General features: G+C 42.5%; 1 protein-coding gene across 7 annotated transcripts in view; it reads right to left on the reverse strand.

The window, feature by feature from the left end:
* Positions 1 to 18,532, reverse strand: part of akap9 (A kinase (PRKA) anchor protein 9) — a 56,210-nt gene extending 37,678 nt beyond the window's left edge. For 4 of the 7 annotated variants that reach the window (XM_031866344.1, XM_031866342.1, XM_031866340.1 and 1 more), the window contains exons 1-8: positions 18,326 to 18,532; positions 10,379 to 10,651; positions 5,748 to 5,792; positions 5,146 to 5,208; positions 3,981 to 4,139; positions 3,453 to 3,608; positions 3,184 to 3,318; positions 213 to 3,080 (exon numbers count right to left, since the gene is read on the reverse strand). In XM_031866344.1, the coding sequence (XP_031722204.1) occupies positions 213 to 3,080; positions 3,184 to 3,318; positions 3,453 to 3,608; positions 3,981 to 4,139; positions 5,146 to 5,208; positions 5,748 to 5,792; positions 10,379 to 10,651; positions 18,326 to 18,373 (3,747 nt within the window). In that variant the 5' untranslated portion in view covers positions 18,374 to 18,532. The remainder of the gene's footprint in view (positions 1 to 212; positions 3,081 to 3,183; positions 3,319 to 3,452; positions 3,609 to 3,980; positions 4,140 to 5,145; positions 5,209 to 5,747; positions 5,793 to 10,378; positions 10,652 to 18,325) is intronic. The other 3 variants (XM_031866343.1, XM_031866346.1, XM_031866345.1) reach the window with 3 other exon arrangements.
* Between the last annotated feature and the right edge of the window lie 1,940 nt (positions 18,533 to 20,472).

Consider the following 20,472-nt stretch of genomic DNA (forward strand, 5'->3'; position numbering starts at 1 on the left):
GTCATGTGGCTATGACTTAAATCCACGCAGTTCTGATGAATCAAACATCTCATTAATTGTGAATATGATATCTCTACAGCATGCAATTTCACCTACGCTTTCTTTTGTCATGCCCCCCCATTAATCACTGAAACATGTCATTTAAATCAGACTTAAAAAGGAAGAGAGAAAGGCAGCGACTGGAGAGCGGTGAAGTAGATGCGTGTGCCCACCTGTTTGTTGCTGAAGTCTCCCTCTCCCTGGTATCCGTCAGTGGAGTCCTCCTCGCCGGCCCTCTCTCGTGAACATGACATAACCGGGCTCTCCATCTGAGGCTGCATCTCCTGCTCTGCAGCACTTGTTGCTCTCTCTTCCTCCCCCGCTGCCTCCTCTGCCTCCTCCCTTTGTTTTTCCTCTCTGCAGTCGGGGAGAGCGGTGCCCAGTTTGCGCTCCTGCTTGAACCTCTGCCGCCTCTTGCGCCTGCTTGACCCCGAGGCGGTGGGCTTGTGCGGGGAGGAGGATCGTCCTTCAACAGGTCCCTCCCCCGAGGCGGCCGGAGACGGAGTCTGCGAAAGCCTCTGGAGCTCCGAGGTCTGCCGGATGCCGTCCCTCTCGGATTCGGCTGCCCGTAAGAGGGATTGAAGAGCCTTTATCTCCTCTTGCAAAGACTGAATCTGAAGGTGATGGCCGTCAAAAGAACACACTGGTTCATCGGCTCGCTCTTTTTCCGCTTTTCTCTGGGCGTCTTGCCCCCGCGTCTGCTTTCTTGTAATCTCTCGCTTCTGTTCAAGTCCTTTCCCCGGGCTTTCACTTTGTGCGATGGCCTTCACATTCGCCTGTCTCACTCTCATCAGCTCTTCTTCCAGCTGTCCAACTTTGCCCTCTGTGAACATCAGTTGCTCCGTAACTTCGGAAAGCCTCCCAGCCAGGCGTTCCTTCTCACTCAAAGTAACATTGAGCTTCTCCATGAGCTCTGTAGTGTCTTTTTCTATCACAACCTGTTCCCCTCCATCTGTATTCACGTCCTCCATTTTGAGATCTCTGCTGCTCTCCTCCAGCTCCTGAATCTGGGACTGAAAACTGGCAATTTTCGCCTCAAACTCAAGTGTCTCCTTCAGTGTCCTCTCCTCCAATCGTGTCTTTGCTTCGATAAGACACGTGTACTCTTCCTTCAGCTCCTGATAGTTCACCTCGAAATTCTTCTCGGCGAAGGAGAAAGTGGTCCTCTGCGTTTCGATTTCCTCACGAAGCCCGACTACCTGTCGCTGTATTTGATTGTTCTCTGCTGCGAGTGTCTCAATTTTCAGAATCTTTGAGTCCAACTCTTCTTTCAAAGCGTTCTTAGATTCTATCAATGCCTCTTTTTCCAGTTTGTGCCGTTTCCATTTGCTCTCCCAACTTTGTTCTCTCTCTTTAGTCTGATTGTCAAGCACCTCTGTCTTTTTAAGTAACGACTTGATTTCCCTTTCCATTGGAGCTCGTTCTCCTCCCTTTCTCAGTTCCTCGAGCTCTACCTGAAGCTCCTGTAGCTGCTGGACGAGCCCATCTGCTTTGGAGCTGTGCAAAGCGAGCTTTAGATCCTCCTTTAGTCCAACGATTTGGTGGAAAAGCTCATCTCGCTCTGTGGCAAAACTCGCCTTCTCTCTTCGTAACGAATGCAGTTCTCCTTCATAACCGATGCGCAGCTCATCCGACGCCTTCTCGTGTTTGATGGCGGCTACATTGAGGAGGTTTTCTGTGTTCAGGAAGCTCTCCCTTTGCAAATTTTCCCTAAGAACAGTTAGCTCTTCCTCGTGGCTAAAGAGAAGATGGGTCCTCAGTCGGTCCAGCTCTGCTTCCTGTGACTGCGCCATGCGGTCGAGCACGGCATCTTTCTCCCTCTCCAGCATCTCCAACTTGATCTTGTAATTGGTTGTTTCAGAGTCGTGTTGGATTTCGGTTTCTTGTGCCGCTTCCTGAGCGGCAGCAAGCTCGCTCTTTAGATCGCCGATGGTCTCTTGGAGGCGCTGCAGTTCAGCTGGGTGGCTTTCCTGAGAGATGAGACTGTGGGAGACCTGCTCCACCTTTTCTTTAGCAGAGCGGAGATCTCGAAGGAGATCCTCAACCTTGGCCTGCAGGTTGAACTTCTCTTGGGCCACTTGGCTAAACTCGTGTCTGGCTTTATCGTGCGTTGCTTGGGATTGCTCTATGGTCTCTTGGAGCTCTCCAATCTTAGCATTGAGCGTGTCCGCCTCAACGCGAACAGTGGCGCTTTGAGACAGTTGTTGTGCTTTCAGAAACTCGAGCTCAGCGCGATGTTGCTCGGTCATTTGCTCCACTTTGGCTGCGTGCTGCAAATTAACCTCCTGTTTCATCTGGACTATTTGCTGGCCGTACATCTCGTCCAGCTCTGCCCTGAGAAGTTCGAGCTTCCTCGAAGTCTCTTCCTGCATTTGTTGGAGGGTGTTGCTCTCAGACAGGCCGCCCTGGTGGCAACGCTTCTGCAGGTCCTCTACAGTACCCATGAGCTGCATGATGTCGTTAGATGACATCCGCTCTTTCTTTCTGGAGGCTGAAAGTTCACCCTTACAGCTTTCTAACTCCGCTCGATCTTTCTCCAATTCCAAATTCCCGCTCTCCATTTCACTTTTACAGCTTTCCAAGTCAGACTTCCTGCTCTCCAACTCATCCATGCATCTGTCAAGCTCCAATTCCTTTGCAGCCATTCGCTGTTGGAGGTCACGCAAGCCTTTTTCAGACGACTCCAGCTCATCCTCGAGCTGGGCGAGAGAGCCGTCGCGTTCTGAAAGGACTCTCTCTTGCTCCGCTATAATCAGGTCTTTCTCGTCTGACGGGTTTATAATATTCTCATCAGTAGTCCGTCCCACGTGAGCGAGTTCCTCTCTGAGCAGGGTCAGCGACAGCTCGTGTTCTGTGATTATTGCGGTTTGCTCTGAAATAAAGTGATTTTTCTCTTTCAGTGTTTGTGCAAAAGACTGCTCCGCTGTCTTCAACTCTGTCAGCAACTGCTTCTGACTCAAAATAAGGTGCTGCTGTTCACCAATCAGCAGGTCCTTTTCGCTAATCCTCAGTGTGAATGATTCTTCTGATCGTCCCTGTGACTACAAGGAAAAAGAAAACTATTAGAAATGCAGGGGGCAACATCGAGAGCATACCGTGTAACCACTTCCGCTTAACAGAGCATCGCACAAGGCAACTTCTCACCATTTCCATCTCACTGAGCTTGAGCTGGAGCTCTTCCAGCTGCGGTTGGTAGTGATGGAGCTGCTGCCTGGCCTGCAGAAGATCAGCTGCTGTGCTGCTGTGGCTGGTGTTCCTCAGCGTCTCGCCCGCCTGCAGCTGGGAGTTTTCCATACACACAGTTATTTCTTATTGAATACATGGATAGCAAGTAGAGGAACAAAAAGGATAGTGTCGTGACCTGTGAGGGTAGGTAGTGCATGACATGACAGAAGTTTAGACTTAGTTCCCACCTGCTGGAACTGAATGTGTAGCTTTTGGCTTTGCTCTGTAAGTTCCAGGAATTCTTTCATGATTTCGTCTTTCTCTTCACGAGCCTGCTGAAGATTAGCCGTCAGCTGGGTGATGATGCCATCTCGCTGCTTCAGAGCAGCCTCAAAGTCCTGCAGCTAGAAAAGTCAAATGCAATTAAGTAAAATCCCCTTTTATAGTGAGATAGAGCAAAAATATGTGGAGGTTTTCCCCAAGGACAGTTTAAAAACAGCAGTAAAACACACATGCTTGTCAGGCTGAAGAGGTGTTATAAAGAGGCAATGAATGTGATGATTGTTTAGGCTACACAGCTTTCTGATAAAGGAATAAACAAGTTCCTGCCCTTGAAGTGAATGTTTTACAGCTCGTCATTTACAGCCACGGGTATTCAGAATAGTTTAGACACTCTCCACCCTGTGTCTTTTCTATAAGCACCGACAGAAGTTTAGCCTTAATGTAGAGAAGAAAAAGAAGCAGTGTGCCCTATAATAAAGTAATAAAACATTTACCTGCTGTACTCCCTCTGTGCCAAAGACAGCCCTGATTTCTTCAAGCTCTCGACTCAGCTCCTCCGCTGCCCGGGTCTTGGCAGCTAGAGCATCCTCCATCGTACCGCCCTTCGTCACCTGTTGCAGGGACTCCACCTCCTCCTGAACGGAAAAATGGCACTTTAAAAAAAAAAAAAAAAAAAGGGTTTCGGTAAAGCAACCGAGATGTTTTTAAGAATGAGCTCAGCAATTAGTCACCACCATAGAGCGACAGCAGTTAGTTGCAAGAGCCAGGAGCCACATGAAGGAATGTGTCAAAATGCAACGGCAGTAACCCAAAGCAGTTCGGCAAAGTCTGTTAGTATAAGGGGGAGTTAAAAAAAAGCCAGAAAGGAAACTAAATTCAGCTAAACCCCTGATGATTGAACTTAATACTGTCAATGAAAACAAGAAGTTGTGGGTCAAGCAAAGTTAAGTCTGAACGTGGGAAAAAAAATACTATAGTACTGTTTAAAATATGTATCCTTTCCCAGTTGTCGTTAATTTCGCAGATTGCCGACAGATCTGATTGTTGTAGGTTCTCAAAGTAATTAAAAAGGGAAACTCCAACATTTAGCAAGACAATCAAGAAAACGATCATCAATTGTAAATCAAATTTTGCTGTAATTTTATCCTTTCAGTTCATTTTTAGAACCAGAAAAAGTATCTGACCCGACAAGTCTTTAAATCTGCAACAAATTCAAGGAAATGAAAAAGGGGAGTATTGATGAGCACCTCCTTGGTTTCTGTTTCCTCTGTTCAAATATCGCCTCAGTGACTCTAAAGTCAGAAGCTCTTTGTGGAACTGTCCTCCCTCTACTTTGCTATCGTTCACCTGAATCACCCCCAGCTTTCACACATCATTTATAACTCAAAAAACGTCACAAAGCCCTGTTTCCATCCTAAACTCTTCCGCCATTTGAGCTTTCAATATTGTCCTTCAGAACTTGATTCTTTTTTTCCTTTCCCCACTGTAAAGCTTTCAAATGCCCAGCATATATGTAGGTATGTCGGTCAAGTGAGCGCAGCATAAAACAGGCTTGGTTAGTGGGTTATAAGAAATCTTGCGAAATCTAAAGTATAAGCAAACAGAGTTACGTCCAGCAGCCAGCAGAACCAAAAGAGCTGCTTCATCAGATTACTGTACCCAGATAAAATCCTCCGAAGGCATCATTAGGTTCTCTGTCATCTCATCGTGGCACCCATTTACCTGTTAATTCACAACGCTGTCAGTGAAACATTAAGGGAGTCGGGACGGCATCATTCAAGTACAACATCCAGCTCAACGTGCATTAGGGACACATTTTAAGAACAGGCGAAGGACTAAAACTTAAACTAAGACCAACTAGTTTACTGAAAATGATCTGCTAGGTTTAAAGTTGATTTTAGTGATTTATCCTCCACAGAAAGATTCTACTAGCTTGTGATGTAACTGAGCACATCCACTGTGATCTGTTTCAGTTCTCCACTACCATTTCCAATTAAAACAACAAGTCACAAAAATCTGACGAATAAGCGGTTATTATGAGAAACAAAAAGTATCTTCGGTCAGTAAAGTGTCCCATATGGATCCCCGTAACAGGAAGTGAGCCACAGGTGTGACCATGAACACGACCACACCAGCAGCCCTTCAATGTGCAAACTGTGTCAGTGTAAACTTGGTAAACATTTGAAGTTATCATAAAATCAAAAGGAGGAAAAAAAATAAAGGTTCATATCACAAAGTGACTTTCAGAAAGTTCATCTCACCTCTGACGAATAATCTTCAGCAGTAGTGGACATTTCACTCTCCGGCTGCAACAGAGAAGATCAAGAGAATCTCATCAATAGTGAATGTAGAAAACTAACAGGACAGAATATGTCAACTGTTAAATATGAGGGGTCTTTTATTCGTTGTTTTTTTTAAACATTTTGCTTGCTTCAGTATTGGATCAATCATAAGAATTTGAAACAATGCGTGCCGTATGTCCCATTTCAGTCGGCTCTAATCAAATATGGGCAGAGACGAACTACATGTGCTGCATGATAGTTTTATGTCGACACACAGCTGCACAGACCGTAACATCGCACGCACGCACGCACGCACGCACGCACGCGCACACGCACACGCACGCGCACGCACACGCACACGCACACACACACACACACACACACTCACACACACACACGAAGTTCTTCAGCGTGAGTGAAGAAGACATAAAACTCGCAATTTGTCACAACTGCGAGATCAATATAAGCGGTGGAGGAACCACCATCAATCATTTGGAACAACTAACTCAGTCAAACACGTATTATATTGTAATTCATTCATTCAGAGGATGAAGGTTTACACTGACTTCTGGAATATTTTTCAGGTGGTTCGGGGACGGCGGAGGTTTGCCGTCAACTGTGGTTCTTAGAAAGAACATCGGGTGGTCAGAATAAAAAAAAAAAAATGATAATAAAAAAATCTATAAATAGGCCAAGAAAATTGCAATCTCTGCCCCACAGCTGCTTTCTCAGTCCTGCGGAGTAATGACGGCCTTTATTGAAGTCCCTTTCTGGGTTAATTCCTGCGTCATACTTTGAAACTGTATGGGGTCCAGAACAAGAGTGAAATTACAGGTTTTACTTTGATTGCATAACTTCCGCACCTCGAAAAAGCAAAGTGCACAAAGAAAAATATTGACCAAGTAACACATATGACATATGAAAATTATGTAACGACCTTGTTGAATTCAGGAAAGTTTCCTTGCAGCTGCTGATGTCTCAGCGGCATCGGTGAGTCAACACATTTGTATTTGCAATTACGTCGACTGTAAAACACTCGACAATGGAACCAATTTGATGCTGTTGTGTTTCCACAGCAACCATTGCCTGCTCACAAAAAGCTGCGTCACTAGAAAAACCCTCGAGCGGTGGTGGGCCATCATAAACAGAATCACAAAGTTATAGCTATTTTATCATTTAATTATATTTCTTAAATACACTACATGTATTATAATTATTTTTCCCATTATCTTATTTTCTCATTGCACAGCTACTGTCTTCCTCAGTTGCTCTGCTTCCAGTGCAGCTTGTTTTAAGTAGAGCTTTTATCCAATCAGATTTCACCTCTGTGTCTCTAGGTAAGAACAGAGACCCAGGCCTGCAGACTCACAAGTGCATCCATGTGCAGTTTAAGTGAATGGGGACAATATTGTTGATTGTCATAGTCTTCAACCAATCAGATCTTTAGTTTGACATGTTGGGCGTATTCTTTGACATGTCGGAGCTACCGAGGTAGTCTACAAGTATGTCAGCATTAACGTGCGCTGTGATTGGTCAGTGGGCTAGCGTGACTGTTGTGAAGCTGAAGCTAGCTAGCAGAACTTAGTATTAACAGTTCAAGTTGAAAGATATGCAAGTAGTTGTGACATTGACATGACATTTTTAGCGTTTTGCTTGGTGAAGTTTTGTTTTTTTAACACTCAATGGCTGAAGGAGGAGGAGAAACGGATTTGGGAGTTACTGGCAACGCCTTTCTGGAGGACATTTCCAGAATGATCTTAAGAAAGGGTCGGCCAACCCCACAGCTAGCAGCCCTGACAAGGATTTGTACCAACGGTATTCCTGGCTGACAGCGTTGGAGAAGTGTTGCACATGTTATGGCTTAGAATGCGTTTTATTTGCGACTGAGCGTCTTGGTGTTTAGAGCTACACTGGATTTGCTAACTTGAGGTGGCTAACCAAGGCAGCAGCATGACACCATAGCAGGACAGGACACTTACAAGCTACAGTGCTAAGTTTGAAAACTTTTGCTGAGACCCGAGTGGATCTACAACTCAACGAACACGTTCGCAGGAGGACCTCTGGCTGGAACTGAACCGCACCAATGTTCTGTACAACCGCGTCATTGAACTCTTTGTAATCAAAGAAAGGAGGATGGACTTTGTCTTTAAGTGAACAGCAGCTGTGGTAAGTGAACTGCTTTTGTGTTTTTACATCTGCAGTAGCGTTACTACTGTGTTAATTTGTCTGTGGTGTCGTTTTTAATGATATGGTTAATATTGTTCCCTCTGATGTGAATAATAGTTGAATGGCTCGTGCTCGTCAGTGTGCGGATGGATGTGTGTTTTAGCACCGCAGCTTTTCCTGCTAAGCTAATTCAGCATAATGTGCGTCCCAGAACATACGTGCATCACCGGAGTACAATGTTTCTCTTCCGTGGTGGGCGTGTCACATGTTGAGCGCAGTGGCTCCACCGAAAGAACATTATATTTCCCACAATTTAAGCGAACATAAATAATTCTCACACACTTCGCTCAGTGTGGCTCAGTCTCTTAAAATGCACGAGTTTCATTTGTTGGTGACAGAGAACAGCGTAAACATACAGAATGTCTCAGTGTTACAGACGTCTGACAGGAATGTTGCTTCCAAGATGAAATTTCTTCTTTTTTTCCTTTGCAACAAAACATTCAATCAGCCTTAAGGTCTGCTAAAGAAGTGTTGTGCGCCCGCAGGAATTGGTGACACAGGCCGACGTATCTCAACCCATTTTAAAAAGGCTATTGTCTGTTTCCATGGCAACCAGTAGTTTTGTGGGCAGAAGTACCGCATCAGATGTACAGCGGGGTCAGATACGAGTGGCTGCACAGCGCCGAGAAGAAGAGACCGAGACGACTCGAATGATGGAAGGAAAAATAAAAAAAGGTCGGTGCACCTTTTTCAAACTGTTTTAAAAGAGCTGATATAAAAGAGCTGATATAACAATGTAATATTTATCACAATCATTATTGAGAAGTTATTGCAGGTTTGAAGCATGTTTGTTACGTTCACGGAGTAAATACCAATTATCCTTTCAAATGGTCTTCATGAGAAAACCATGTTTTGAATTAAAGCAGGCATGGCACGATCAAAACCTTATAGAAGTTTGTGAATTTTTGATATTTATCACAGAACCGTAGGGCAGCAAAGCAGCAGTCTTGTAATGCAGCAGTAGCTGAGTGTAAAAACAACATTACAGGATTATCTTCTATTCAAGCTCTCGTTTCCAACAGCACAGCATCGAGTCTGCAGCAAAAGTCTCAAGACCCAAAACACCAATGCAAACTAAAATCATGCTGCAGACAAATCTCAAAAGGGTATTTAAGTCTTTTTGAGAAGTCTACTCTTAGAATACAAAGTGTAATTTGATTTTTGGCAATGTGCATTGTGAGAATCCATAATTGACTGATAGGTTTGTGGTAAAAACTCTGTAATCCAGTACCAATTATAAGAAAGAAATAGGCTTTTCTTTGAAAGAAAGGCTCCCTTAAAACCAAAGTAATTATTAATTCTGGGAAATGTTATTCTTCATGAACATGGTGAAGTGTAGGAATTAGTAATTCCATATTTGTTTATGTTTTAGTTAAATTGTGTGACTCAATAATGCCATACATCTCCACACACTCTTCAATTAATGAAGACAGAATTAAAACAATTCTGAAGGAAATAAGGAAACAAATATTTTATTTACTTTTTTCTTTCCTACATCACTGCTCTCTGTTGTCATGACAGCTACAGCAGGCTCATTAAGCTCCAGGAGACAAAAGAAACAAAACTCGGTGGAGAACAATGATCATTTTCACACAGTTCTACAGCGGGTACAATTACATCTCTTATGATGATGATGATAGAAAACTAAAGGCATAAAATGCCTGAAGTTAAAAGACTTCGTTGGTGCAGGAGGAGCAGACGGACTAATTATTATAGTATTAATCAAATCTGCCACAACAGAGACGGGAGAAAGAAACACGTTCATGTCCAATACAACCCAGAATCATGAATAAACACGATGTATTTTGTGAAATGTTGAGCATTTAGACAGTGAACTCTCTGAAGGGATATTTTGGATGCGTCATACCAAAAAAATAGTTTTAGTCATAATTTGATAAATAATTCCAAAAATTTGTCTTGTCTTATTGTAACAAGAGGTCTTTCACAATATTGTACACCAGTGGCCATGAGGATTTTACTCTGCGAATGAGTAACTGAGATATCACTCACTTGTTTTCTCAGTGGCTAGATCTTAATTGTAAAGAGAGAAGGATGACCGTACCAATGGGCGAGTTAAACCTAGGTCTGAATTGTGATTCTATTCTTCATCAACTTTAACACAACAACAGTCAGAAATCCTTCCTGAAGGGCACATTTATTTTGAAATTCCACAGGATGCAGCAGATGAATTCTCATCAGATTACTAATTAGAGGCAAATCTTTACCTTTCTCACTTGTGTCAGCAGGTTGATTGATTAAGTGAAACAATCATTCATGTTGTTTTCTCCAAATTTTCTCCATAAATCAATGATAATCTGCTTAAAAATAATAAATGGGATTCTGTATGTGAATAGTGTACTGCTGTAATACGTTGTTTTGTCTACCTCTATTGTGTAGGTCTGGTCATGCTTGACAGTCTCTCCACTCCGCAGTGTCCTGGCGAAGGTAAACTCTGTGGTAGGTGGGTCTGTAGGTCCTTCTGGTGATCCATCTTGTCCTCCACCTGAGACCTCCTCTCTTCCCACAGACGGATCCGGCTCCACCTCCACCCTTCTCGGCGAATCCCCCTCAGAGTCCTCTCCCAGCTTCTTTTTCTTCTTCTTTTTCTGTTTCTTCTGGGAGTCCGCGTGAGCTTTTCTCTGGCGATACTCAGCCAACTGGAGAAGGAAGAGGGGGAAAAGGCAATGTTAAAGATATGACTCAATGGTGGGCCTTAGAAGTTGAAAAAACAACAACACTTGAAGCATCCTCTCTATTAGGTATTCTAGTCTACATCTCTGGTCGGAGCTTCAGTTCAGATCTTTTTTTATCCGACCCTCATGCTAAGAACCACCTGCTTTTGTCTAATTCACAACTTCATGAGTCTGCCCAGCAAAGAGCTTATACTTCTAACAAAGAGTAAAAAACAACATATGAACCCACTCTGAGTCGAACCAGTTTGGTGAAACTGAAGCGAAACATTGTGTATACCAAAAAGGCGTCTTCCCCGCTCCAAGTGAGTCGTCCCGCCCGGTGTCCAAATAACCAAACACATGCCTCTTGCTCTGCCAGCTTCTAATCCCGACTAAAAGGATTGCATTTCTAAACTGTGTCAACGATCTCGTCTGAACGGCGATAACACTGATCTCCTTCGCTATTATCAAAACGGTACCCTCTGCTTTATTTTGCAAACAATTTTTTGTGGGTACAAGAACCAATCTCCACTTCTTAATATCATTTGAGTTTCATATTTGGGATTGGACTTCACAACAGTATCGTGCTGCTTGGCCTGATTCAATCGTTTTCATGAATTGTGCTTCTAAAAGGATAAACTAAAACTTTAAAATACAAACTTAAAAGTCTTCTGTCTGCAAGAAATCTTCAAATCATAGAAATTAGGGCTGCAACACTTATTTCTGTTATTGACTAACCTTTCAAATAATTGATTTGATCAATAACCGATTATTAAATGTCACAGAATAGTAAAACATCTTCAAATGTCTTTGCTTTTTTGTTTGTCAGGCAACAGAGCAAGGACAGAGCTGCAGGCTGACTGGTGCAGGTAAATGAACTGTTAATCAAAAGGCTTACAAACTGAGACTCCAAGACAAAGGGCAAGACAAAGGAACTGTGCTGGTATGTGTACCAATGACTGATTGGGGAAAGTGAGAACAGGTGAGCGGGAGGTCTGCTGCGAGCAGGGCTAACGAGGGACAAGTGAAACTAATTGACACCGTGACCAAAAGCAACAGGAGTACTTCACACTAATCATCACCAATGATGACATGAATTACACCGCCTGGTTAGTTACTACTATTGTATTTATTATGTGTAAACAACCGGGGGGGGGGACAGCAAATAGACGGCAGAGTCAGCTGAGCAGGGCAGACAGCAGGGGCTGCAGGTGTCACGGCACAGGTGTTGCACGGATTGCTAAAGATATATATATATATAGATATATAGACAGACTGTTACCAAGAATACCTTGCTAATGCCTGCTCACCTGTTACCCATGTACCCAGTGACATGGGTATATACATACACCTCCAAATATTAAGAAGGTACAGCAAAGTTTAAATGACACAGCCACATATCTGGCAGTAGCTAAGTCTATGAAATTTAAAAGCATATATGGTGATATCACCCAGTCCATAAATGTCAGTTAAAGGTACCCTGCGGTGTTAGAAGTGCTAGCAATCTTTTCATGAGTGGGTCCTCGTTTTGTTTGTGCACACGTACATGCCTGTACCGTTACGCACATTCCTGCCATTGGTTTCGATAAATTAAAATTATTTACAGGCGTGGGTGATATACCAAGTAAACCAGCGACGTGCTGGCAAAGGCATGAAGAAGACTAGCAGGTTAAAATGGATCCTGCAAATTGTTTGCGATGCAGGAATTAAATTAATTGAATGTGCTTACTAGTAAGTAACAGTAAATGTAAACATTAACTTTAATGAGGCTTCCTGAAAACTCGACAGGGCCCCTTTAAGCACAATCAACTAATGCTGATTGACCTTCAATACTTTGCTCTAGGGATGCAAAACAATTCTTTTCAGTATTTGTTAATACGGCAATTATTTTCTTGAATGATCAATTAATTAATTTGACTATAAGATGGCAGAAAATAGTGAAAAATCCCCTTTCAAATTCCCCACAGCATACGCTCATCGATTTTGATCACCTTCTCGATTTGACCCACAGTTTACTATCATATATCACACAGCAAATCCTGACCTTTGTGAAGTTGGAGTTTGTTTGTTCTAGCATGAACAAACATCGATTATCGAAATGTAGATCGACTAATCAATTACCTGCTGCCTCACCGACTGTAGAACATGCAGCACAGACTGTATGCACCGCACTCCTGTAGCAGCAAAGTCAGCATGAAACGAAGCGCTGTTCGACAGGTTTGGTGGTGCTGCACAAAAGGTTCAAGGCCGACACGACAGCGCTGTGAGTGGGCGTCGCGGTCACGTCCCTCCGCCTACAACACACAGCTTAAAAGCAAAGGGCTTCTGATCTGTGCCTCTGCACCTCCACACACACACACCCCAGCCCTCATCTAAATATACCCATCCGTCTGTACTTCCACGAGAGCTTTATCCATCAAATACCAGGAGTGAGATATGAATGAATGTCTTACAGGATGGGAGAATCTGGTGATTACGACAACAGAGAGGCTGTGAAACCACAACAACCGAGCCATCCTTTAGTTCTGACTCAGTCGGTATCAGACATTAGTAATCGTAGTGGATACGCGGTGGACCCGCCAGCAGAAATCACCCTGAGTTTTGGAGCAGTCTCGGGAAACCCAGGCTTCCGTTGAGCTGCTTATCATATCAAGCTGCCCTATCTGGCTGGGCACAGCAGAGCATTGGCAGAACATATGGAGCACTGGAGCCTGTCGCTGTATCACCATCTGGGGAAAGAGACTACGTAGGTGTATCACCATCTGCTGTCTGAAAACATTTACACAGGCAGATTTCTTTACACAGGTTTTTTTTTATTTTTTAGAATCCATGTCTACTACTAGTGGCTGATTATCAGCATCAACAACAAGTGAGTTGGATTTCTTTCAGCTGCTGAGATGAACTACATTATAATTACAATCTGGTGTTACTGGGAGGCGTGGAGCGATAAACAATGACAGTCAGAATGAGCTCGGATGCTTGTTCATGAGAGTCTTTTTATTTGCTTTTGAACAAAAATCTGTTTCAGCAGGATACGTTTCAGTTTGAGGACGTTACTCAAACACACTGCAGTAGGGTTGAGATGAGATAGTGTCCAATTTTATTTAATTACTTAATTTAGCCCAAAACAAAACATCTCTTTCTTGTTATGTAATCCATGAACTGTTTCAGTTGACCGAATATAACTTGTACTATATCATGAGATATATCAATATATCATGATTATAAATTACAATACCATTAAGAATATTTCATCCACCTATCTTTATCTTCAGGCTTTAAGTCACTCATGTCAATTGTCATAGCAATTTCAAAATCTGAAGAAAGAAACTATCTAAAATAGGTTTAATATGAATAAAAGCAAACATATGAATGCTTTATGTGATGTATGATGATAAGTGAGGAAATAGCTAATGCTTCACTTGCATTTATGAATTGATGACGCATGAAAAGTCTTTTTCAGAAGATCAAAACCTTTGTGCCAAAACACTGTAAAAAGTACTCCATGTGCTGCTTAATATACTTATGACATAGGTTTACATTTGTGTCATGAAAAGAGTGTTTCTGTAGTTTGGTTGATGCCTGTGAGACACGCAGCTAAAAATACCGAAGCAACACTGATATGCACTAGTGCAGAGGGGGTTAACAGCCTCCAATGTCATGTGTCAATGAGACTTGTCAGCAACATTGTATTAGTCAACACCCAGCAACTACAGAATAAAAATCATTTGCTTTACACACACATCCCAGTTAGCGATCAACAATAGCTAATCGCCCTGAAAACACAGCAGCAGAGAGTCATTACGGTGGTTTATTCTGATTCTCAGCACGCGCATGTTGTCTGTTGAACAAGGACATTTGGTTCCGTTTAATCTGCAGGTCCACGAATCACCCTCGCTTCTCTCAAGCAATACCTATTTTTCCCCGGCCCTATACGTGCCTTTGCATTCAACAAACCTGAGCCATGATCACAGTGAAGTATCCTTATAACCTCAGCTGAGAATGAGGTACTCATGCATCATCATCGACAATTGTGACTTTCGAGATTGTTTGGTGCAAAACCACTTTTGCATGAATGCGGTAAAACACTGCAGTGCTTGACCAAATAGATCAAGCTGCAAAAAAAAATAATTAAAAATTCTGTTCCGCTATTTTGGGCACACAGAAAACCTTTTCTCTCATGAAATAAAGTGACTCACAACCAGCCTCTTCCGTGGTGTGGTGTCTCTACATTAGTTATCAGCTGTGGTGTGCAGCTGCAGCTTCAGATGACTTTTGTACTTTCCTGCTTCTACAGCTTTCCTGCAAGATGCTGACTTGTTAAAACAAGTTTTGGTAAATATCAAAAGAGGGGCAAGGACTCCTCTCAGTCATAACAAAAGGCTCCAGACCTGCACAGTAAGTTAGGTTTAACCTTCCTCCAGGTGGCAGCTAATTTAAACTGGACAGCTGTTAGACCTTCACATTCAATTAATCACAGGGCAATCCCATCTCAAGCCGCACAGCATGACATCACACGAGCTCCAAAAGAAATAAATGTTAAATATTCAAACATATAGGAGTTATAAAGACCGGAGCATAAAAGCAATCCCTCCAGTGCCAATAAAGCTAATTAACGAGATGAACAGGCCACGGTGATCAAAGTGTATTCATCATATAGAGCTGTGCAGGGCGACACACATGGTTAGGATTAACCATTCAGGCTTACGCTAAGTAGATCAACTTGTACCTTTGCTGTCCTCAAAACCTCAACGAGGATGAGCTTTAGGCTATTTGAACTTCAAGAAAACCCGAGGCTAAACATATATGTACTCCTATAAAAAGTTTGTTTAGGCAATAATATATTGTAATTTGATTTGGAAATACTGACAGTAAGGCTGTAGCACAAACAGAATTTAACAGTCGACAAGTGCAGAATTACAAACAGCATTGTGCGTCAGATATTCACTGCCCTAAGGCCTCTTTTTGCAGAATGGTACCAAGCTTTGCAAGTAAACAAATCAACCAGTCGATCTATAATAACGGCAGAAACCGGGAAGTTACAAAGATACTTTTAATCAGCGACCAGCAGACGCATCAGAAAAGCAGAGAAACAAATAAGCAGGCTGTCCTCCCTGAATGATGCGCGACTCCCTCGGGCCACATTCAAAACGCTGCAGTGCCCCTGAGCCTAATCTGTAGCATTCTGAAAATGCTGGAACAGCAAATGAGCCGGCAGGTTATTCCCTGAAGTTTCATTAAAAAGCTGTGCGGTTCAACGTACTGTGTGTGCCGGACTAAGGGCAGGACTGATCTACAGACAAAAACATTACAAAGGGAACAATATTAAAAGTTAATTTCATTATATTAAAGAAGCCAACGTCTCAACCATTACTGTAAACATAAAACATCTCTCTTTGATGTTTCAGGTCACAAAATGTAACTGCACTGAACTATACAGGCAATTTACACAAAGTCTTCTTATGTGTGCCACCATAAGGTGACTTAAGCCTTATGCAAGCGTCTGCCGAGTCTGGGTTTACGCGGTGTGTGGACCCGAAAGAGGTAAGAGGCCGGTAGAAAGGAAGTAACAGAGATGATGTTTACGTCCACACAGGGGGAATATCAGAGTCAGTGAGTTTCTCCGACCGAACACAAAAATTGTTCCACCATCCTGAGCTCATCATTGCACAGTGTCTCAAAAAAATGTTGCACTTAAAGCCTTTATGTGCCATATAACTGGAGTACTGCGCTGAAGAAGTTGTGTGTGAGTAACTCCATTATGCTGGTAATGCACTTGTCAATGTGGTCCATTTTGCCACAGAGAAAAGTTAGCTAAAAAAAGAAAGCTGCAGCTAATGGCTCGGAACAAAAGGCCCGGCAACACCAGCCTACAAGCAACGCTTCATTGTCAGGTATGACTCAACAGGCACTTGCTCGGGATGGACGTCATTCCAAGCCGGCTGCACAAAAGATGATCGACGGTTCTCCTTTCACTGAGACGTTAACATGAACTCAACTTGGACAAATCACAGCTGCTAATCCCGAAAACGCCGTTAGTCTGTTTATTTTTAAAACAGCTCGTTTGAATATTTCCCCTGTGTTTGGAAGTTTAGAGAGGCCGTTTGTCAAGTCAGCATCTTCCCATAGAGTTCTGATTGATGTACATCAGCTTGGACTCAATCCAAGCTTCCAAGATTCATTGTGACTTTGTGAGGCTATTAGAACCAATAATAAAGCCCTGGATATCCCTGCTAACCATTATAAATGTGTTATTCAGTGAAATATCTTGTGATGTCTCTCCCCCGTGTGTGAGGGCATGGTGACATAGTACTGTGTGAAAAATTTAAAAAAAAAGCAAACCCTCCTGCAGCACAGAGGGGTCCTTTATAAAACAAAATGCCAAAGTCATAACCAGGGAGATGGTGGTTTTCACAGTCTCTCCCGCTGTGCTAACCCTAAAAGCCAGAGCAGCATCTCCAATTTGACACCGGGAGTGACAAAAAGAGACACCAGGCACAACCTATTAGATGCAACTCTGCAGTGCCGGGATGGAAAGAGTTTGGACCTTTTCAAGTCCACCTGAAAGAAATCATTCTTATTCTCAATATCCAACGCGTTGCCAAATGTTTATAGGGAATAAGAGCTGGACAAAAACTGCAATATTAACAGTTGTATAGCGAGTGATTTGTGAATTATAGTGATGATTTTTGTACCATGATGAGACAATCAGGATTAATTAAGTTACACTGACCAAATATGTGTTGTATTGATTTCCTCTCTCTGTTGCACATAAGCTTGATCCAATTGGCCACATGTCTTGAAACGTGTTATTATCATACCTTACATTATTTATTGAATGCCAAAAGTGGAGGTTGGCACATCACATCTGGTTAAGATCTCATAACCAAGATGTTTGGGTTATAAGATATCATTAGCAGAGCTGCCGCAAGGTCATGCAGTACCTCACCAGGCAGAGCCGCAAAAGGGGAGTTAGCAGAGCTCAGACAGAGCAGTGCACCATTCATTTAATTGCAATTTTCAACATAAAAACACTACAAAAGTAAAGATGACATGGACATCATTGCAGGTTTACAAGGCCAAATCAAGGATAGCATGGTCCTGTTGTAGCATCGGTCACTGGAGGGGTGGGGGTTGTCCTCCTGACCTAAATGTTGATGCTGCTGATTGATAACGCCATGAATGTAGCACAAGTGTGGCATGTGGGGCAGTGTTTCCTGTAGCTAGTGGGGATATAAGTCTTGTAAATCCTGTTACACCACTCGTCCGCCTCACCTCAGGTAGCTTGCACAAGCCTCTCGTAACGACGTCCCGCCTGACTCGCGGGGTGGTTAAGTTAGCACTGTGTGCACACGTTTCAGAAAAGTACAATGAAACACTGCTGTAACGTTAGACATGCAGCATGACAAAGGACTCTGTGGCTAGCAGTGGATAACTATGCTAACACCCCTGGCGAGCCAAACCCCCCCCCCATCCGGCTGTCAGAGCAGGGTGCACGTTTGGGGGGACTGACAGCTGAGAGGGGCAGAAGAAGAAGGGGAGGGGGCCCAAAAACAGCTGACAGACCCTGCCGCGAGGAAATAAGTTGTCGACAACATGGATTTACTACTTTACATCAATGATAGTTATGCTAACACCCAAAAAAACTGAGAATCCTACCTTTGCTTTGCCGGCCTCCAGCTTCTTTTGCCTCTCCTCGTCTTCCATCACCGCGGTCCCTGTGGCTGAAACAAGAGGGAGACTGCTTCATGCGAAATATCGGCAAGAAAAATCTAAAAACTAACGGTTTAATGTGTGTCTCGTCCGGCTTCCTGCTGCCCGTCAGTCGCCGTTTACTAAGTGCAGTCTCCTTGTTGGGAGTCCGCCGCCATGTTTTCCACGTAAACATGAGACCCAACTATGATGACGTCGAGTAGGTAGCTTCACAGCCACGCCCCCTGGCATTCCACCAGTGTTGCCTTCAAGTGCTGTCAGAAATGTCGTAATTACTTCAGATAAAAACGTTCACTAACCCAGTGCTAGGTTTAGCAGTGGTAGAGGAGATACTTAGACTTTAAAAGTAGCAATACCATGGTACAAAAGTGTTTTATTACAGATAAGGTAAGATAAGATAACATAGTGCTTTACTAGTCCCGCAGCGGGGACATTTACAGGATTACAGCAGCAGACAGTTCAGTGCAAACAAGAGACATTGTAAAAAAAAAATTGCAATTTATTAATTATGAAATTGCAATATTCTGATGTTATATTTCTAACACATTTTAATAAGTTACTATTATTGATGAATAAACGTGTAAGCAGCATTTTGATGTTAAGGCGAGGCTCATTTTAACAATTTTACATATTGTCTAGTATTTTGATATGACAATCCAGCATCAAATGGAGGTACAGTACTATAATGAATGCTCTTAGATACATTCCACCACTTTAGCCTAAACAGTTGTCTAAAACGTCTTAAACAAGCCACATGGCTCTGTTATTTTTGTTATATTTATTTTGTCTTTTCTCATATTTTGATCTATGAAGTTTGGAAGAAAATCTGAATTTATAGAGGCAATAACGACATGTCAGAATCCTTTTATGTCTTGATGTGCAGTACTTTTCTTAATAATCATTAATGATATCAAGACATCTAATGGTTTTCATAATGTTTTTATGTCTGAATCCTGCTCAAAACGTCTGCTCAGTTTCTATGGTAACGGGAGGAGAGAGCCGTCCCAGTTGAGATGTTTCGTTTTTAATTCTAGATATTTTCAATTCAAGGCCGTGTTTCTTTTCTTCTTCTAATAAACGCTTCAGTCATCAGCTCACATTTTACAGGCACTTGATTGGGCTATTCTGAGCACATCTGAAACAACAGTGGCGTACACTTTGAAAAGGAAATATTTGAGCCTCCTTTAGTGGGACAGCAGGTAACACGATAGCATCAGCTTCTAGGACAGATAAAGGACACAATGGCCAATATCTAATTTACAGACAGACTCCAAGTGAAATGTCAACAAGTAGTTTATATATCATTAGATCTGGTTATGTGGTATATTATATATGTTCTGCAAACATGTTCAGAATACAACTTAGACTGAATTGTAATTTCAGTTCACTTCATTCATTCATTCTTCTACATGAATTGCTTTACAAATTGGAAATGTAGGGAGTCGATTTTAGAGTCGCTGAAGTCATTTGTTTCTATTTAAAGTCTCTTTTTTGATTCATGTATGTTTTGTTGTTTGTTTTGTCAAATATTAAAGCAAAAAACTATAGCCTGCAAATAAATCAATAATAATACAAATAAACTTAGTGATTTCTTTATTAGGACCAAATTCCCCACCGTGACTTCACCCTGCAGAGGTAACAATTTGTTTTATTACCAAAGGACGTTTTTGGAGAGATAAGTTTCTCATTTTAGATACTAGTTAACTAAAGTTGAACCTTTATTCCCCCATAAACATACAAATTATCTTGAGTCTAAGAATGTATGTATATTTGTAAAATGCAAACTCAAATCCTGGTCCTTAAAAACATCCAAACTCACGGAAATCACACGTTTGTCCTCAAATGAAGATACCAACATGCAACAGTTTCCCCTGCTTCTTCGAAACATTTAAAACATACCAGCAGCAGCAGGAGAGGATGCTCTGTGTCTTCGGCTGACAGGAGCCGAGCAGCTTATAGTCTGGCAGATTTTGAATTCCACCCATCTTTTAGACATTCTAACCAATTTGATCCCACCTGTGGACGCTTGCCATTCTACAGGAACCACAGAGCATTTGAAAGTTTCGACAGTTTCTGAATTATTGATTTACTGA

Source organism: Anarrhichthys ocellatus, unplaced genomic scaffold (assembly GCF_004355925.1).
Source record: "Anarrhichthys ocellatus isolate YVR2014 unplaced genomic scaffold, GSC_Weel_1.0 scaffold35, whole genome shotgun sequence".
Taxonomy (NCBI): Eukaryota; Metazoa; Chordata; class Actinopteri; order Perciformes; family Anarhichadidae; genus Anarrhichthys; species Anarrhichthys ocellatus.